General features: G+C 41.7%; 1 protein-coding gene across 2 annotated transcripts; it reads right to left on the minus strand.

The window, feature by feature from the left end:
* Positions 1–5,707: 5,707 nt before the first annotated feature.
* LOC116888354 (ATP-dependent RNA helicase DDX3X) lies at positions 5,708–18,985 on the minus strand. Of its 2 annotated transcripts, none has more exons than XM_032889623.1 (17): positions 18,830–18,985; positions 15,969–16,026; positions 15,238–15,282; positions 13,955–14,087; positions 12,927–13,085; positions 12,750–12,849; positions 12,393–12,528; positions 11,859–11,944; positions 11,485–11,583; positions 11,219–11,379; positions 10,657–10,801; positions 9,997–10,141; positions 9,610–9,791; positions 9,400–9,517; positions 8,915–9,068; positions 8,488–8,627; positions 5,708–8,343 (listed from the first exon to the last, which is right to left on the minus strand). In XM_032889623.1, exons 1-17 carry the CDS (start codon positions 18,872–18,874, stop codon positions 8,264–8,266), a joined length of 1,986 nt encoding a protein of 661 aa, XP_032745514.1. In that variant the 5' UTR covers positions 18,875–18,985; the 3' UTR covers positions 5,708–8,263. The 2 variants fall into 2 exon arrangements, with proteins under 2 accessions (XP_032745514.1, XP_032745513.1); XM_032889622.1 differs by having other exon boundaries at positions 15,238–15,285.
* Between the last annotated feature and the right edge of the window lie 414 nt (positions 18,986–19,399).

Raw genomic sequence — 19,399 nt, forward strand, 5'->3', positions numbered from 1 at the left:
AGAAGAGGGCATCGGATCCCATTACAGATGGTTGTGAGCCACCATGTGGTTGCTGGGAATTGAACTCAGGACCTTTGGAAGAACAGTCAGTGCTCCTAACCACTGAGCCATCTCTCCAGCCCCAACTCCTTAACTCTTAAGTGCTCAGAATTTAAATATTCTTAACTTTCTTTCTTCTTCATTTTTTTAAGACAGGGTCTCATTGTAGACCAGGCTGGCATCTAGTTCATGGCAATCCTCCTGCCTCAACCACTTCCCCCGTACCCAGCAAATGTCTTTTCTTTAGACTCCCTAGGTACTTTATGATTAGGGTAACTAGCTAGAAAAGTCAGGGAGGCCTGTGGTAAGGTAGGTAGTTCTGAGTGAGGCAATCGTTAAGTGAAGAAAGAATGTAGCAGGAAGCTCAGTGCAACAGGCACACAGGGGATGTGGGAGAATCTTAAAGCTATGGTAGAAACAGGCCTAGCTAATGAGCAGAAGGCCTTCGCCTGCAGAACTGCAGCTTCTCCCATAGAAGGCCTCTCTGCACTTCCCGTTGCTTCCATCAAGCTAAGGACAATCACCGCTGAGACAAACAGAGCTCCTCTTCTCCCAGCTGCTCCTGGATGTCAGAGAACCCCACAGCCCCAGCCTTGCTGCAGGTCCAGGGACCCCTGAACCAGCCCCAGGTTTCCAACATCTCAGACTGTACTTTTGCACCCGGGATCTGTGTCTTGGCATGTCCCTGAAGCCCAGAAGCAGACTGTACGATAAGTGCAGTCAAACTCCCCTCATTGCCTCCTGAGTGGCCATGCCCTGAGGTGGGCAGAACTTGGACCCACACATAGTCACCAGTTAAAAAATATGGATTGATAGCTACATGGCTCAGTGGTAAAGGTGCTTGATCTGAGTTTAATCCTCAGAATCCACTCACGTAAAGGAAACAGAAAACCACCCACAAGTTGTCCTCTGATCTTTTATGCTATGACATACGTGTGTGTGTGTGTGTGTGTGTGTGTGTGTGTGTGTGTGTGTGTGTGTGTGTGCGTGCGTGTAGAACACAGACAACTCAGTAATGGAAGCGAGACGACCATAAGTTGGTCAGAAAGACAAGTAGGTTTGTCCATACCTGGGAACACTCCTGTACATTCTCCACCTGAGAGCACAGAAAGCAGAAGTGGGGAAAGCCTGAGTAATGCTACTTCTCCACTCACTTAGGGTCTTGTGTTCTCAAACAGGCACTCCTGTGCCCCAGGTTAGTTTCAAACTTGGATCTATGAAGCCTTGAGTGGACCTTAGCTCCTGGTCCTCCTGCCTCCGTTCCACAAGTTACTGAGATTACAGGCATTGGTCACTATGCCCGGCCAAGACTATAATTAGGGGTGGAATAGGGTTGGGCTAACAGGTATAGTTAAAGAGGAAATGAGGAGGAAGGTAATTCTTATCTAAACTTGGACAGCACAGAGGACACAGGAATTCCTATTCGTTTCCTGCTTCAGAAGTCACATGCTGCTACTGCTAGCTTTTATGTAGTTCTTTAGGGAAGTTGGGGGTACTCCCATAGCAGTGCAATGTTCATAGGTTCAACATAAGTAAAACTCTAGGCAAGCACAAGAGTGACCTATAACCCCAACGAGACCCTATCTAGAGAAAGCCCGTTCTAAAATTTATCAGGAAAGGCAAAGGGATTAGAAGAGCAAAAAAACCAATTTGGAAGAACCAGTAAAGAGGCACAGGTTACTTCATCAGCTTAATAAACCCATACAGCTAAAGACAATTGCAACCATAGTCTCGGAGGAAGGATAAACACATATATACACGGAAAGATCTAGGCGAGCACGGCCAACTGCTATTTGACAAACAGGCAGAAGCATTCCAATGGAGGAAGGGTGAGTTTTGCAAATGCTAGGGCAATTGGCTATTTCTGGACTTAAAGAAGCAAACCTTATGGCTGGAGGTTCTGGCCTTCATCTTTAATCCCAACACTCCTTTCTAGGAGAAACAGGCAGATCTCTGAGAGATGGAAGCCAGCCTGGTTTACACAATGAGTTTCAGTTAGTAGCCAGCCAGGGCTACTAATAAAACCCCGTGTCAAGAAAAAGAAACAACAACCATATTTTAAAAACCTCAATCTAAGCTTTCTACCACTGTAACAGATTCCAAAGTAAACTGGGGGTGGTGACAAACACTGCTAATCCCAGGACTCAAGAGGTTGGTGAAGGATCAGGAGCTGCATAGTGAGACTTGTCTTAAACACAGCCTGGCCAGATGATTAGTCGTGCATGCTGTGCGAGCATGAGGGCCTGAGTTTGGTACCCCAGAACCCATGTAAAAAGGCTCTGTATGGCCGGGCATGTGCTGTGGCAGTCGTGGGGACAGACAGGAAGATTCTGCCATTTGCTAGCCAGTCAGTCTAGATGAACTGGCAAGCTCCAGGTTCACTGAGCTTACCCTGTCCATAGGATGGCTCAGGGGTAAAGGCACTTGCCCCCATGACGACCTGAGTTTGATTCCTGGGACCCATATGGTAGAAGGAGAAAACTTCGTCGTTGTCTGACCTCCACACATGCATTGGCTGGCAAGCCCATACACATATATAAACAATAAATGTAGCACATTTTGTTTTTTGTTTGTTATGTTGTTCTTGAGACAGGGTTTCTCTATGTACCACTGGCTGTCCTGGAACTTGCTGTGTAGGCCAAGTTGGCCTCAAGCTCAGACAGCCACCAGCCTCTGCCATTAATCCCAAGTGCATGGCATTAAAGGCATGCACCACTATGCCTGGCATACACAACTTGTTTAATATTAATTTTTTAAAGGCGGAGAGTAATTGAGAAAGACACCTGATGGCAATGTCTGGTGTCCAAATGCCAGTGTACACATGTGTACGCATACCCATATACATACATATACAAAGCACACACACCGGGTAAATGGAGAGGGGAAAGTACCTGGGAACTTCAAATCATAGATTTCCACGTAAAACTACAAAATTAGAGGCAAAAATAGACAATCTTTATGACCTAGAGCTAAAGCTCTTAGATGTGACACTGGTGAAATATTGACAAATTAGACTGCAGGAGAGACTGGATTTCCTCCACATATATGCTGAGAAAAAGCCAGATGTCCAGCCTAGGAAATAGCTCTGCTATTTCTTCTTGCTCTTTAAGGCGTCACACACACACTCCGGGACCCACGAAAAAACCATTCGTAAATTCATATGCAGCTCAATGAAGAGACCTTTTATTTGCCCGATAAAAATTGGAAAGAAGCCGAGTGCCTCCCTCTCACAGGCTGAACAAATACCGAAGCTTTAAAGACCTGCATCACTCAGCAGGGAAAGCAAAAAGGAACAATTTGTAACGATCTGATGAAGGATATCAGCCAAGGCTCGCATATTTCATTATGTAACACTTGTGAGACTTGTAAACAAATGAGAGGACGTCAGAAGTTAGGGACAAGGCAGACAAGCAGGGCGAGTAGGCAGTTGTGGCTCTAAATACAAGAGATAGAGCACAAGACTGTAAGACCGTGCCATGTAGCCATCCTGTGGGTCACACAAATGTACATGTGACTGCACAGCTCCACACACAAGTACAGGTAACATATGCAAAATTGAAGCCAAGGGTCTTAGGACAGGCTGCCCTGCAGTCTTTACCCGGGTCCTCCTCTTAGACCATAAAGTTGATAACCAAAAAAAGGAAAGTTAAGCTCTTGGAATTGATGGATTAATCTGAATTCATACTTTCGCCACTGGGCCAGATAAAATCAATAGACTGGATCCCCTCAACTGGAGGTTCTCAAGCTATGCGTCTTGACCCCTTTGAGGGTTGAATGACTCTATCACAGGGGACTCATGTCAGCCACCCTGCACATATTTCCAACTCAGAACAGTAACAGAATTAGTTATGAAGTAGCAACAAAAATAATCTATGGCTGGGAGTCACCACAGCATGAGGAACCATATTAAAGGGTGGAAACATAGATAGAGAAGCTCTGCCCTAAGTGACCCTTAGGTGCTTGGGATGAGAATAAAAGTTTATCCACAGAACACTATAGGCAGGGTAAGTGTCACAGTAGTCATGCCACATGCCCACATAAGATCCTTTAAAAAGAAGGGATTGGGGACATAGCTTGGTCCCTCAGGATAGAATTCATCTACTTGCTTCAGTTTGGGACAATCAATAGTAGAACAGAATTGGGAGTTAGTTACATGGCAGATAACTTTTTTTTTTTTTTTTTTTTTGTCGGAGCTGGGGACTGAACCCAGAGCCTTGCGCTCGCTAGGCAAACGCTCTACCGCTGAGCTAAATCCCCAACCCCATGGCAGATAACTCTTAAAACTCCTCAGACATTTTCGGGCTCCCAAATCTTGTTTTCTTCTACAGTGAACATCTTTCTAGGTCACAAAAATACCCTTTCCACACTATGTAACACCGACCACCAACGGAAATAAGGGCAAGAAATGGAAACGTGCTTAATCAGTTGAGTGTTGTCAGAAATGGAACAAAGCCAGCTCATGTGGCCAGTACTTCATAGGGGAGGTGGCCTACAAGATAAAGGCAAAAAGGAAACACAAAATGTGGAGTGTTGGTGCCCACAAGGACACACCTATTAACACATGCTTTGAGCCTCTGCCTGACAATCTCGGGAGGCTACTCTTTGGTTCAAGGCTAAGGCAGTTAGATGGTGACCTTAAAGATCAGTGTCTTGAGTAAGTAACTCCTACACTCCAGCTTGTTACACAAGTGTGAAGCGAATGACGGGATGCAGAATCCAACGATGACCACATGGGGCCAAGCAAAATCGGTTGTCTATCCTTGCCAGCCTCGAAGAAATCTGAAATAGTCATGTTGGCCAAACTTGGGGTCCACTGCAGTGGAAGTCACACTCAATTGAACAGAGTATACAAAAAACCACTCGTCTGCACGCCAGGCATCCTTGACCCAGGTGATTGTGATAATAGACGCTTGTCAGAATAGACTGGTGGGGAGTAAACCAGGCAAGTTCCTACTAGAATTTGCTACAGCTTAAACAGGAAGGTCGTGTTCTTACACCTGTAACTCAGCTCAGTGGCGGCAGCTCACTTTCACTCCCAACAGGCTTTGTCTAGAGTTCAAACCACAGCAATATTACAATTTTCTCAAGAAAATTCCCTGCTATACCAAATTACCTTTGTACCTAACCCTCAGACTCACAGAACTGCTTTTCAACTTTTCTCACTTTATGCATTTTTTCAAACTACAATTTCACATTCTTTTTGCATAAATCAAAACCGAGCCTTGGAGTCATTAAGCACTAATGTTGTGCCAACATTAACAAACTTCTCACCACTTTTTGGATCTTTTTAACGAATACACCTTTTACCCAACTCTTCCTTGCACCGTTCAGCTACGTTTCCTACCAAATATTTCGATATTCACATTAAGATTCTTAACAGCCCCCGGTGGTTGGGGCATGCCTTTAATCCCAGCACTTGGGGACACAGAGGCTGATGCAGGGGGTTCTCTACAAGTCTGAGGCTGGCCAAGTCTACAAAGCAAAACTACAGAAACCTTTTTCTCAAAAGGTAAACTATAAAAACACGTTATATATAAAGTGTATCTTTCAACACCCATTTAGCACAAAAAATGGAATTTCACTGTATCCCAACACTGCTTTAGCCAGGGCACTCATTCTGCCTAGGAGAGGCATTTTTAAAAATGGACAATCAAATGACACGTTGCAATTCAGGCAAGAGCACAACTTTATTTTCACCTCTAAAAGTAAACCACAATTGACAACAACAAAGGAGACTGTGCAGTTCAACTTTTTATTTTAATAAAACCAGAATATGCAGAGCACATGCGGTGCTAGCATCTAAACTAATACAATAAGCAAGTACTAAAGCTACAGTGACTTGAGGGTCAATCTTTACGTTCAGCAAGTTTAAACCCATTCTTAACTTTGAAACATAACTGAAAAACATTGCTTGCTGATAAGACTTGCTCCAATGCTATCGCTGAATGTCCAAGTCACTGACTATGCCAATACAACAAAGATAACCACATGTTTGAGGATTGCAATGTGCCAGACATTCACTGAAAAAAAATACAACTAAACAAAACTCACACAACAAACATCTGAGAATCTGGACACTTTGTATCAGTGTTTTTGAAGTGTTTCATTAATATCTTAAGACAAGTGTATCAAAACCTTGGCATGATTTAGTTTCAAGTCGCCAATTTGTTTTTTACTAACATCAGAAAGTTATAGCTACACCGCCAATGCCGGGTCTGTAATTTGACTTAAGAGTTTATTATGACTTAACATTAAAAGCTCACACTACCCGAAATATATAATTTCGCATACTGGTGACATTCAACATTCAAGTGCCAGTGTTTTTGTACTGTCTTTTGGTCAAGTTTCTTTAAACTTTCAAAGAATCACTTTTAGGCTTACAAAAATAAATATTTGTCAAAATGTTCAATAAATATTACATAAAACTAGCAGCAAAAAGTATCTAGAAATCTGTCGTGTGCAAAGTTTTCTTCCCAACTATCATTCCCATGGTCCCAAATAAATTTTAGAATCTAGTCCCATCCCTTTCCTAGACAAGCTGCGTTCAACAATCTCCAAGAGACAAAATAAGATTGGAAGTTTAAGGACACGCACACAAGACATATATATAAAATTCTCTGAATGTGCAATAAAAGAAGTACTTTGTAAAAAGTTATGGGCAAAATGTACAAGGGCCTAAACCTAGACTAATTGAAATAGCACCATAACAAATGACCTCAATACTGTCAAGTGCACCTACTTAATAAAAGTTTTAGAACAAGGCACAATACACTTGAAAATCTATTGCACTTTAGGAAATTTTTGCCGTCTTCCTATGCCACTGTAAAAAGATTGAGCGTTTTGATCACTGCATTCTGGTCACAAAATTAGCCCAGAATTCCAAGTGGCATAGGCATTTTAGTGGTGGACAATGCTCATCTTTGGCCAGATTTAGCATAAACAGACTATAAATACAATGGAAACCTATGCAACTAAAACTGACTAAACTGCACTGTAGAGCAGAACTGACACCTTGTGCAGTTATGTACATATTTCCAACCTGTGTGATCTCAGATTTCAGTTTGGTATTCTTCTGGAGCCATTTGTTTTTGTTTTTTACAAAGTCTATAGTAAGCCAGTTTAACATCTCAACGCAGCTTGAACAGAGTAATGTGAATAGGCATTTAAAATAAAGCCTGCTGCATAATTCTTCCTGTTCATCCCCATCTTGACAAAAAACATCAACACTAGCATGCGTTATTAGACCAAAAATCATCCAGAGCCCTAAGTGAGGGCTGGTCATTGCTGTGGTCAGCCATTCTACCATTTCAATTTCTTGTATGGCAGGCATTTAAAAAGTCTAAGTAGATGAATTCTCCTAAAAACCTATTTCAAGTTATCAGACCTTTAAACTTTCCCTGTAATAACATGCCCACATTTGGCTAGCTCATAGTTAACGATCTGCCTAAACATTGAAAGAGGAATTGCTGTATTTACTTGCATTAACTTTGAGAACAGTGCTTTGAATGTATGCATGTATTCATACATCACCTCATCATGACTGGAATGGCTTGTTTAAAGACTATTATCAGGTTCTAAATACCTATCCAGGATAGAGTGAGCAAATCAGAACTTTAACTTAATACAGTTTGCCACATTAGAAACTAATTCCATTAATATGCTTCAAGACGTTTGTTGTTTGATTTCCCCAATCTGCAAGTATCAAAAGCCCTTAGGCAGGCTACCACTTGAGTTTTTCCTTATATTAGTTATGGATGAATCGATGATTCCTGTTAAGTTGTATCACACCTGTGTGCCAAGGTTTGATTTTAGCCCAAGTTCAGTAAATTTATTTTGTCAAAAACAATTGGAATCTTGAGCATTACTGAGCCAACAGGACATCAAAATAAAAAGTTGTCTAAAGTTAAAGGCACAGTACATTAACAAACAAATGATCCTCAGTCACAAAATTATAAATGCAGTTTGGGATAGGGGTAGGCGGGAGGGGAGTTAATCCAAACTACAGCAATGAAGTCTTCAAACCACCTTCAGAACAGGGCTGCTGATTGTTCCTTTCATCTTTACTTGTGACCTTGAGCTCCCTTAAAAAAAAAAAAATTTCAGTGGAGAATCACAGCTGGTAATGTACTGCGAGTTCTTGAAGCTACACAAGGTATAGTCTGGCTAAGTTACATGTGGTTTCCATATTAGCTTGTTTGGCAGGGTGACCTACTACAAAGCAGGCTCAGTTTCCCCACCAGTCAACCCCCTGGGAGTTGTAATTTCCTCCGTATCCATCACTGTTGTAAAAGCCTCCATAGCCACCTAGTGAGAGATTTAAAAATAAAAGAAATTAATTAAGTCATCCATTGTTAGCAACAATCTTATAAGCTGCTATACAGTGTTGAACTTCCCCAAATCGTCTTATCTGTGTTTAAGGCAGAAAGGTTTAGAACAAATGAACACTACCTCCACCAAATCCTCTGCTGCTGCCATGGCCACCTCCACCACTCCGGCTGCTGCTGGCACGGCTGCTGCTGAAGCTGGAACTGCTGGCGCCGCTGCTCTGTCGATAGTCTCTGGCACCAAACCCTCCACTAAATCGACTGCTGCAAGGGGCGGAGGGAGGAAGATATTCAACTCAACTATTAAAAATCAATCTCTATCTTTATCATTTATACTTTTTTTTTTTCAGAGCTGGGAACCGAACCCAGGGCCTTGCGCTTCCTAGGTAAGCGCTCTACCGCTGAGCTAAATCCCCAGCCCCATCATTTATACTTTTTCCAAGTGTCTTCAAAGGTATAAGCATTGATAGGCCAACACTAACTTACTAATTTTAAGCAATACTGAGAAGTTAGTTCTCATGCCCCAATCATGCATCATGTGTATACCTTACCTCTTAGAACGTCCACGGCTGCTACCCTTATAGTGGTGCTCAAAAGCCATGTTTTCCAACCAAGATGGCACTTCTTGTTTTGCTTCAACAAGAAGATCCAGTAAATCCTTAGTAATATTTATATTCCTTTCATTAAAGAATGAGGTGGCAAGACCTGAAACAGTTCACACACACAAAAAAGCACGCATAAACAAAAAGTACTCCAGAAAAGTAGCTTACCATTCTTAGATAATAAAAATATTACCATCATTTAATCAAAAAATCCTGACTGTATTATATGAAAATAGGAATCATAATATTTAAGATACTATAAATTGTAGGCGGGCGTGCACGGTCGTTAATCCAGCACTCTGGAGGCAGAGATAGCCAGATTCTACTGAGGTCAAGGCCAACCTGATCTAAAGCAAAAAGCTATAAAGTTCTTTCCTGTGCTGTCACAGTAAAACAAAAAACCCAATCAGGATATCCGGTAACTAAACACTTACCAAGGTTTCCTACACGCCCTGTACGGCCTATGCGATGCACATATTCTTCGATATCACTAGGCAGGTCAAAATTAATAACATGCTTCACATTTGAAATATCCAGTCCTCTTGCTGCTACCTGAAATATAACTTTTGTTATAGATGGCCCACTAAAAGCAAGTATTTTTTTAAATGCAATAAAAGAGAAAATATACAAAGTATTATACATACTGCTGTAGCTACTAGAATTGGGCTTTTTCCTGAGCGGAACTGGTGAAGGGCCTCTTCCCTATCTCTCTGAGAACGGTCTCCATGGATACTGGTACAGGCATATCCTTCATGGTATAAGAAATCCTCCAGCGAATCTGCACCCTTTTTGGTCTCCACAAACACTAGAGTCAGGGAATCCTTGCCTGAATTTGAAAATAAGGTTAACCACTCACTATTAGTAAACAATACTTTGTAAGTACGTATGTAGACAATTAAAATGGACATATGACAATGTTTTAAATAGGGCAGTAAATAATGACAATACAAACAATTCTCTTTACATAGTCAGAGAGATAATGACTATTCTCATTACATACCCATTACATAGTAGGAGAGAGCTAGTTTTACCTGTTGCATTTAGGAGGTCAAGCAGAAATGATCTTTTGTCTATCTCCTCCACCCAAACCACTTTTTGTGTGATGTTCTCTGAAGTAGACCCAACTCTTCCTACAGCCAGAAATATGTACTCATCTAAGAAATCACGGGCCAGCATCTAAGGAAAAAAGTCATTCCTTCTTTAATCTTGCAGTTTTATTACTTATGTGGATGTCAAAAAGAATACTGCTTGAGAAGTTGGTTCTCCTTTCTCATCATATAGGTTCTAGGGACTAAATTCAGGTAGCAAGCAATTATATTCATTGGACCATTTTGCCAGCCCCCCATTCCCCACTATTTCTGGTCAAGTGTGGTAGCAGTAGCACATCATTTTTTAAAAAAGATTAAATTATTTATGTATGTGAGTACACCATCACTGTCTTCAGACGCACCAGAAAAGGGCATCAGATCTCATTACAGATGGTTGCGAGCCACCATGGGAATTGAACTCAGGACCTCTGGAAGAACAGTCAGTGCTCTTAACCACTGAGCCATCTCCACAGCCCCAGCATATTCCTTTAAGCCTAGCACCAGGAGGGTCAGAGGGCAGCCTGATTAACATAACAAAACCCTGACAAAAACATGTTCTGAAATAAGGAAATCTTTAAATAAGCTGAAGTTGCATATTAGTACCTGTATTTCCTTAGGAAAAGTAGCACTAAACATCATAGTGTGGCGGACACCTTTTGGAGGCATAGTGTCTTGTTCAACTATTCTACGTATCTGAGGTTCAAACCCCATATCTAACATCCGGTCAGCTTCATCTAACACCAGGTATCTGTCATGAAAAAAATTTAGTTAAGATTTTGAGAGAAAAAAAAGGCAATTTATGGTTTTATCTGCTAATTAATTTAAATGATTATCAATGTAGTTAACACTGTTTAATAGTTACATAGGGAAAAAAAAAAAAACCAAAGAATTCTTGCTCCAAGATATAGTCATCCAAGACCGCAGCGCCAACTAGCTTACTCTTTAAATTAATGGTTAAGTTTTGTGTGTATGTGCACATGTACAAGGCACGCAGGACCAATCTGCAAGAGTAAATTTCCCTCCATCATGATGGTTCGGGCAATAGAATGAGTCATGCCATCAAGTCATCTTGCTGAGTGAAGTGGGTTACAAAATATTTAATATTATTCCAATCAACATTGAAAAAAGTCAGCTAATGCTTTAGCAGAGGAGAGCTAACACGTACTTGCAGAAGTCTAACCCGATCTTCCCTCTCTCCATCATGTCCACTAGACGTCCTGGAGTGGCTACTAACAAGTGGCATCCACGTTCTAAGTCTCGAATCTGCTGACCAATTTCAGCACCACCATAAACCACGCAAGGACGGACTCTAGACCGGTATGAGAACTATAAACAAAGAGCCTCCATCAAATTCAATGTCAAGATTCTTTACATGGCTATAAAATAATTAGAATCAATGGGCAAGATAATCAATCACTGAAATGCACTTACTTTTCTGGCTTCCTCATAGATCTGCACTGCCAATTCTCTCGTTGGTGCCAGTACCAAGGAGATTGGATACTGTTTACGACGCCCATATCTTCCATTTTCCTAAGAAATAGAAATTTTTGTTAATTAATCTGCATGTCAAGTTATATCAAAATAATATATAAAAATTCATTTCCCTTTGCAATTTATATACTATACCATAAAACTTCATTAGACTAGTCTTAGCACCACTTGGAATGCTCTTGATCGCTTTCTACAAGCTTCATAATAACTGCTTTATAAGCAAACCACTGCAATGGGCATACAGCTCAATGACAGGAGCACCTGCTTAGCATACAGAAGCCCTAGGCCTCATTCCCAGCACCAATGAAAATCACCTTCATGGCCCTCAGAGCCTCTCCGGGACCATCAGCATAAATCTGACTCAAGATGGGCAAGAGAAATGCTGCAGTTTTTCCAGAGCCTGTTAAGAGAAATATGTTCATCAGTAGACCATAATAAAACCCTCCTTTTTACTTCTGAATTAACACTGCTAGGTAATTAGTACTTTTATTTACTTTATGCCCAAACTCCCCAGAAATTTCACATAACCTTTCTGCTGACTAAAACAAGAATGAACAAATTTAGGAACAAGCTACTATTTTTTTTTTTTTTGGTTCTTTTTTTCGGAGCTGGGGACCGAACCCAGGGCCTTGCGCTTCCTAGGCAAGCGCTCTACCACTGAGCTAAATCCCCAACCCCACAAGCTACTATTTTTAAATAAGGGTTTACAGAATACAGCCATATTTATGTATCATCTATGGCCTCCAACAACAGAATTCAGTACTGCCAAATGTTCATTGTATATAAACCCATAAATATCTAGTGTTTCTTTACTAGAAAAAAAATAACATTTACTCAAATGAGCTTACCTGTTTGAGCACAAGCCATCAAGTCTCTTTTCTCTTTGATAATAGGAATAGCATGCTTCTGCACTGGAGTTGGGCGAGTATAACGAGTAAGCTCAATGTTTCCCATAATAATTTCTCCCATCTCAACATCACTGAACTGTCAAATTCAATGACATGAAATAAGTAGAAATGTTACTGAAGCTGTTTTATATTAATTTGTGAATGATAATAGCAAAGTTTTAACATGATTACTAAGTTGGGCTTTTACATTGGACCTATTTCCTATTTCAAAAAGCAAATTACTTAATGCAACCAATGTCTCCCTTTCCAAACTCTAATGGTTATATTATATTCCTCTGTAGTTTAATAAGTACTTACACTTTCAATATGTGGAGGACAGTTGTTGCCTGTTGCTTCAACTGGAATGTCATCATATTTCTCAAAGTTAATCCCAGTATTGCCTCCAGAAAAGAGTTCCCTGAAAGAGATTGGTAAGTTCACATGGAATACCAATAAGAAAGATTTCACCACAAATAGCATACTTCAAAAACTTACTGTTCCAAGCGTTCACTTGGTGGGAGTGGCTTTGACCAGTCATCTTCATCTGATTTATCACACCAGCGACTATTTCCACCTCTTTCAAATTTGCCAAAGCCACTTCTATCTCCACGGCCACCAATGCCATCATAGTCTCCCCGTCCACGATCATCAAACCTGAGTAGCATAAGTAATAAATTAAAATCTTAACCATCATTATCAGTCCAGAAAACTACCTCTCAGAGGAATGAATCAACTACAAGATGTGAACAGTTCAAGCTACAGATTGTAACATCTAAAAATCAGTATCTTTTATTTCTAAAGTCATACAGCAAAGTCTTGTCATACATTCTACCGTTAAAAAAAATTAAAGCTTTAAAAAAAATTTAAATAGGCACAAGCCCATGCCTTCAAAGTGTTTGTCAAAATATATGATTAAAAGCAATAGCACCTCCCAAACACCAATTATTCAGATTATAGTCATTTAGGAAAGATTCATGTGACTTTTTAAATAAAAAAAAAAAGTTTTGTTTTGTTTTTTTAAAAATCCTTACCCGAATAAATAATCTTAGTTTTAAGTCTGTTTGCCAAAAATCTGGGCACAGACTAACCATAGCTATTAAGTACATGAGGTCAATTTACCACATTTGTATAATTACTATAAGGCATTTATTTATTTTGCCTAAGAGTTTATAAAGATCTCAAGCAAATTAGGCCAATCACTGTATGAAATTACTTCTAAAAGATATTAAAACTAGAAAAACAGAAAAAAATGACTTCCTATTTACTTCTCTGGGCTTTTTTTTAGAACAGGATTTCTGTTTTGGTTGTCCTAGAACGCAAAGTTCTACCTGCCTCTGACTCCCAAGTACTGGGATTAAAGAATACAATGTACTTTCATCTGATTTCTATGTAATAGGATCAAGCGTCCAGCTAAGAAAATGTAGTGAGTTACATAGATATAATAGCTGACATCCACTTGATCCTGATAGTCAGGATGGAAATGTTTAAAGTACTATTGTAAATGTGTAAAATGGTTCATTTACCTTCCCCTTGATCCACTTCCACGATCCCCAAAGAAGCTAGACTTCCCTCGTGAGTCACCCCGGGATCCAAAGCTGCTGTATGCATCCTTATCTTTACTAGAACTCCACCCCGAACTGTCTTTGTCATAGAATCCTAGAAAGAAAAAACAAATAACCAAACTGTAAAGAATCCTAACACATGCTATTAATCTTTTTAAATGTTAAGCTACTGAGCTCTCATCTCTCTGGTATCAAGTATCAATGCAAATATTCTAAAGGTGACCCTAAAAGACTCCAAAAAAGTCTCCAATTCTCCCCACTAGAAAATACTGTATAGCAGATCATGCAATCTGACAGGTTAAGAATATTCTGAATGAACATCTCTAAGGTCAACAACCTTGCCTTTAGCAAGATGACCGTGGTACGGTCTCCTATCACTTAACTATGTTCTGCCATTCACTTTGTAGATGTCAATGATTTTACAAGGAAATAGTCAATTAGCACCTCGGACTATTTGATTTAGTATTTTTTTCAGTTCCAATAGCAAAACTACAATGACTTGTACATGTGAATCATAGTTCAAATGGTATTTTAGTAGTTTATTTACAAGCTTAGTGTCAAAAATATTAAAAAAAACAAACTCCCCTAATATGCTCCCAATGCAAAGTCAAATACAAATATTTAACAAACAGGGATCACCAATGACAGTTACATTTAAGACAAGGTTGAAGTGGTGTCAATGACATACTATTAGTCAGAGACCTTTACAAGCTACTTTCCTTCTTTACTCAGTCATGTGCTTTCCCTAGCAAACCAGAACTTAATTGCTTCTCCAGATCTTTCTTCTGGCAGTAAAAGGTCCTGCCTCTTTTAATTTCTTTTTAACAAAGAATTCTTGTTTATTCCATATCAGAGAACCACTTCCAATTCACTAGAATGTATGTACCTGATAGCTTAACTTATCCTGTGCTAAGTCCATCTTCTTGTCATATGTTAAGACAAAAACGACCTATTTTCAAATAGTTTGTACTACACACCATGGTATCTATCCACCCATTTTCAAATTAAAAGCAAGATATAATTAAGAGACTAATAAATCGTCCAAAAACCATGACACCGAAGGAAGGCAACTCTCTGTGGTATGGCACCAGTCAAGGTTTTTCCCGTTACTAAATTCCGGTACTTTAAATCCATCATGGTAGAAATGTGTAGGTTTCCCAAGCTGCTTTGCCTCCCCCCTAGGCTTTGACTTATTTCTAAATGGATCAAGAATTAGATTTACCAAATTGCTATTAAGAACTTACCTTTAGTAGCTTCTCTGTTCCTTAAATGAGGAGGGATATAGCGCCCTTCTAAAAGAACACAAAATTAATAAAAAAATGCCATATATCTTCACAGTAAAGCTTTTCATCAAAATCCCTATTAAAAAATTAAATACAACGTTAAAGGGCCAGTGAGCAAGATAGATACCTTTAAGGTAGGCATTATGCCTGTGATCCTAGCTAAACAGGGGTCTCTAGGCTCAAGACCAGCCTAGGCTACATTACAAACAGCCAACTTAAAGCCTGGTTAGGCTGGGTATGGTGGTACTTTCCTTTAATTCCAGCAAAGGGAGGCGAATCTGATTTGAAAGATTTGTTACAATGATGGGTTAAAAAAGACTCTCAGACTGGCAAAAACCATGAAATTTAAAAAAGTACCAAAGTAAACTTGTGGCTTTGCTTTAAAATGTCTATGTAAAAAGACCCTTATTTATTGGGTGGGAATAAGTATACACACACCCCCCTAAGTATCAAAGGGCATCCCTGTACACATACATACAATGTTCCGAGGCAACTAAAACTTTCTAGCAGTGATAGATGGAACCAGGGCTTGGCATATACCATTCAAGGACTTCGCTGACCTATATGACCAGCATTTCTAACTTCTAGCCAGTGAAAGTGCATTCTAACGTGTTCATTAAATTCTTAACATTCAAGGAAATATAAGCTATCTACTTCTGATACTCAATAGATCTATAAAATGGTTTACTTACTGCTTGCTGTACTTCCTCCAGTCTGATTATCTGAAGAGTTCAGGTCTAGGCCAGCAAACTAGAAGGAAATCAGATTGTTTTTAGTTTCAATGTTGAATTAAATGAAATACGCCTGCTCCCTGGTCCCACATTCAAATAGTTGTCTCTCAGAGCCCACACAGCGATTAATAAAATTTAGAATGTGGCCGAGAATGCACTAAACTGTAGCGTGCACTAAACTGTAGAACTTCAGTAAAGTGGTAGAGTGCTAGCCCACGCTGAAGGATGAAGTCCTGAGTTCTAATCCCTAGTACCACATAAAGTGTGAGGATTCACGGCTAAAGTCCGAGTTTTGGAGAGGTGGAGGCAGGAGGGATCAGGAGTTTAAAGTCATTCTCAGCAACATACCTGGGCTAAATCAGACCCTGTCTAAAAACAAAACCACACACGTTATGAGTGTAGGATTCATTTTAGCCATTTAAAAAAATTTTTTATAAACGCCAACTTTTTTTGGGTGTTATTTTAAACCTAAAAGCATAAAGGCAAACTTTGAAACTATTGTTTAGTTCCTTTATTCTCAAATACAGCACAAGTATATTAAATTGGGGCAATACACTCACCACTTAGCTACGGAATAAAACAGAAATAATTCCTGTTTTCCATTTAACTGTAGATTCACAGAACTAGTCATGACTATCCTTTAGGCTTTAACCTCCCGTCTACCCATCCCCTTATACAGTTAACAAGATGCTACAAAAATACTACACGCTATTTTCATTAAGTTCTTAAAAAATTTATTTGTGTGTGCCTGCTCACACGCCCTCACACAAGCTCTCGCTGTGCGTGTGTGTGTGTGTGTGTGTGTGTGTGTGTGTGTGTGTGTGCGCGCGTGCGTGTGTGCGCTGGTTCTCAATAGGTAGTCTTGTCTGGCCTCAAATTCATCCTAAGACCAGGCCGATAAAAAATTCAGGTAGCTGCAGTCACCTCGATTTTTGGCGGATGCCTTTACACACTGAGCACTATTGTCAATATGGCTTATCTACTTAGGAGTATAAAGCACAAATAAAAGGGGGACCCCTCTCAAAAAAAGAAAAAACAGGAAAGATGAACTTAGTACATTTTAAGGAAATGCTACTCTATAAATCTGTGCTTAAAGCTCCACAATCGCTGTGGTCCCTGAAAACAGAAAGCAGATCTAACCTCTTCGCCATTAGCTATTAATGTTTGACACAGTAGCTGCCATTTAAAGCTGCACTTCTTATAATCGGACTTTTGGTTTTTTTTTTTTTATTGAACGCTGGTAGTTTGCCTGCATGTATGTCTGTATGAGGGTGTCTGATCCCCTGGAACTGGAGTTACAGTCAGTCGTGAGCTGCCACGTGGTTGCTGGGAATTGAACCCAGTTCTTTGGAAGAGTAATCAGTGCTCTTCTTATCCACTGAGCAATCGCTCTAGCCCGCCGAGTTTTGTTTTCCAGTTGTTTTTCCGTTTGGCAACATTAAGAAGCAACAAAGTTGCCAAATGCGCTGTTGGTATTTGTTACAAACTTAAAACTTGAACTATTCCGAATTTCTAAGCTTTCGGAGTCAAATCCATCACGGAGTCAATCCATTTATGAAAGGCTCTTGGAAATTTAACTTCCAATATAGAATTCACCAATATCTTATCATTTGATATAAATTAAGTATCCTTTAGATGAAAATGTAGCAGTGCCCTTTTTAAGTTACAATGTTACAACATGGAATACTGTATCGGGTCACTGAGGGGGAGGCCTGGCAGAAGACAACAGATCCTCACCTCCTCACCTTGAAAACCTAGAAATGGAGTCTCGATTAAGGAATCAAAAACCAGGCCTGATCAATCTCCCAATTTTACTTCAACGGCAGCAACAAGTTATCTGTTGCCATATTCTGGGCATTTTGCCTCTAGACGATGCCAGAGTGGGGCGTCCCTCACAAGGCGTGTGGTCCTTCCTTGCGCCCGGGTAAAGGGCGGGTGTGCGGGGCTCGGGACCTCGGGGCTGTTTCCTGGAGCCTAAGGCTGAGCAAGGGCCGCGCCGGGTGGCTCGCGTCACAGCCAAGCCCGGCGCTAGTGCGCACGCAGCAGCCCCGGCCTCCCTCCCCCTCCTCCCCCCGCCCGATCCGCCCTGAAATTTCTGCGTCACAAAACTTTCCACTCGGGAACCTCGGCCTCCCCTGCCGCAACACACCGGGCCCGCGGTGCCGAAGAAACCCGGCTGGCTTGCATAGGAGCCCGCTGGCCGGCAGGCCCGGGGGGATGGGGTGGGGGGGCGACCGCGCGGCACAGCTAGCCTGCGCCACACAAAGGAGGCCGCCGCCATTAGCCCGCGCTGAGACCAGCCCCCATCCCGTGGCGCCCCCTCCCACATTCCAGCGCCGCGCGGCCACTCGGCTAGCCCGCGCGCCGCCGCTCACTCCCGGATTTAAAAAGCACAGCCACTGGAGCCATGGAGGCCCCAAGCCCCGGAAATCCGAGGCTAAAACCATCCATCCCGGCCCGCGCGCCGCCACGCGGGGCAATCTATCTACAACGCCCCCCCCCCGCCGGTCACTAATCAACTAGGGTGCGCGCGCGTGCGCCCGAATGCGCGCGCCCCCTCCCCCTCGGCTCGCCTGCGCACAGACACAAAAGCCGCCATTGTGCTCGGGCCAGGGACAATACCGCGAACCGAGCCGAGCTGGAGGACCAACAGGCTCTAGCACTCCCCCCAAGCATCCAGTCCCTCCAGAACCCCTAGATAATGGCACCCGCCGGCCCGAGTCGACCGGGGAACCGGGAAGGTAAAAGCAGAACTTAAAGAGCTGCGCCACAAGGCAGGTTAGGCTAGGGGAGAAATTGATGCAGCGACCACTGCAGCTCACCTGCTGGTCCAGCCCGAGCGCATTTTCCACTGCCACATGACTCATCCCTGAAGAGTACCGAAAATTCGGAGTCTTCCGCTGCTGAGCAAATGCTGGCTTTACCGCAAAGGCCCTCTCACGGGAGAACTGCGGCTTTGAAGCGCACCGCGCGGCCACCGATCTTATATACCAACTCGGAGGACTGCTACGTCAGCACGTAAGACGTGTGCCCTCCTCTCCCAAGCGGCAGTCCCCTGCCGCTAGGATTTCTGCCTGCTTACGGTGCGTTGCTCGTCCTAGTCCCGTGAGATTTCCTAGTCAGTCCAGTTACCCACGTCGTTGTCTGCACATAGACAACCCCGCGTTATATGTGGTTCTGGTTCTCTTGGGTTTGTTTGTCCCCTGTTCTCCGCAGTACCCGAGTCTTAGTGTTTTCTCGAGATCTCGCGAGAAGCATTTCCGTCTGTCCTCTAGCAATAAGGTCCTAGGATTTAAATTGGGCTTATTTGCTGCTGCTTCCCCTGTGCACCCAGTTTTCATCTTTCTAGCACTATTCCTTTTCTCTCCTTCCCCGGGCATGGAGATGATGTA

This window comes from Rattus rattus, chromosome X (genome assembly GCF_011064425.1).
Source record: "Rattus rattus isolate New Zealand chromosome X, Rrattus_CSIRO_v1, whole genome shotgun sequence".
NCBI classification, from domain to species: Eukaryota; Metazoa; Chordata; class Mammalia; order Rodentia; family Muridae; genus Rattus; species Rattus rattus.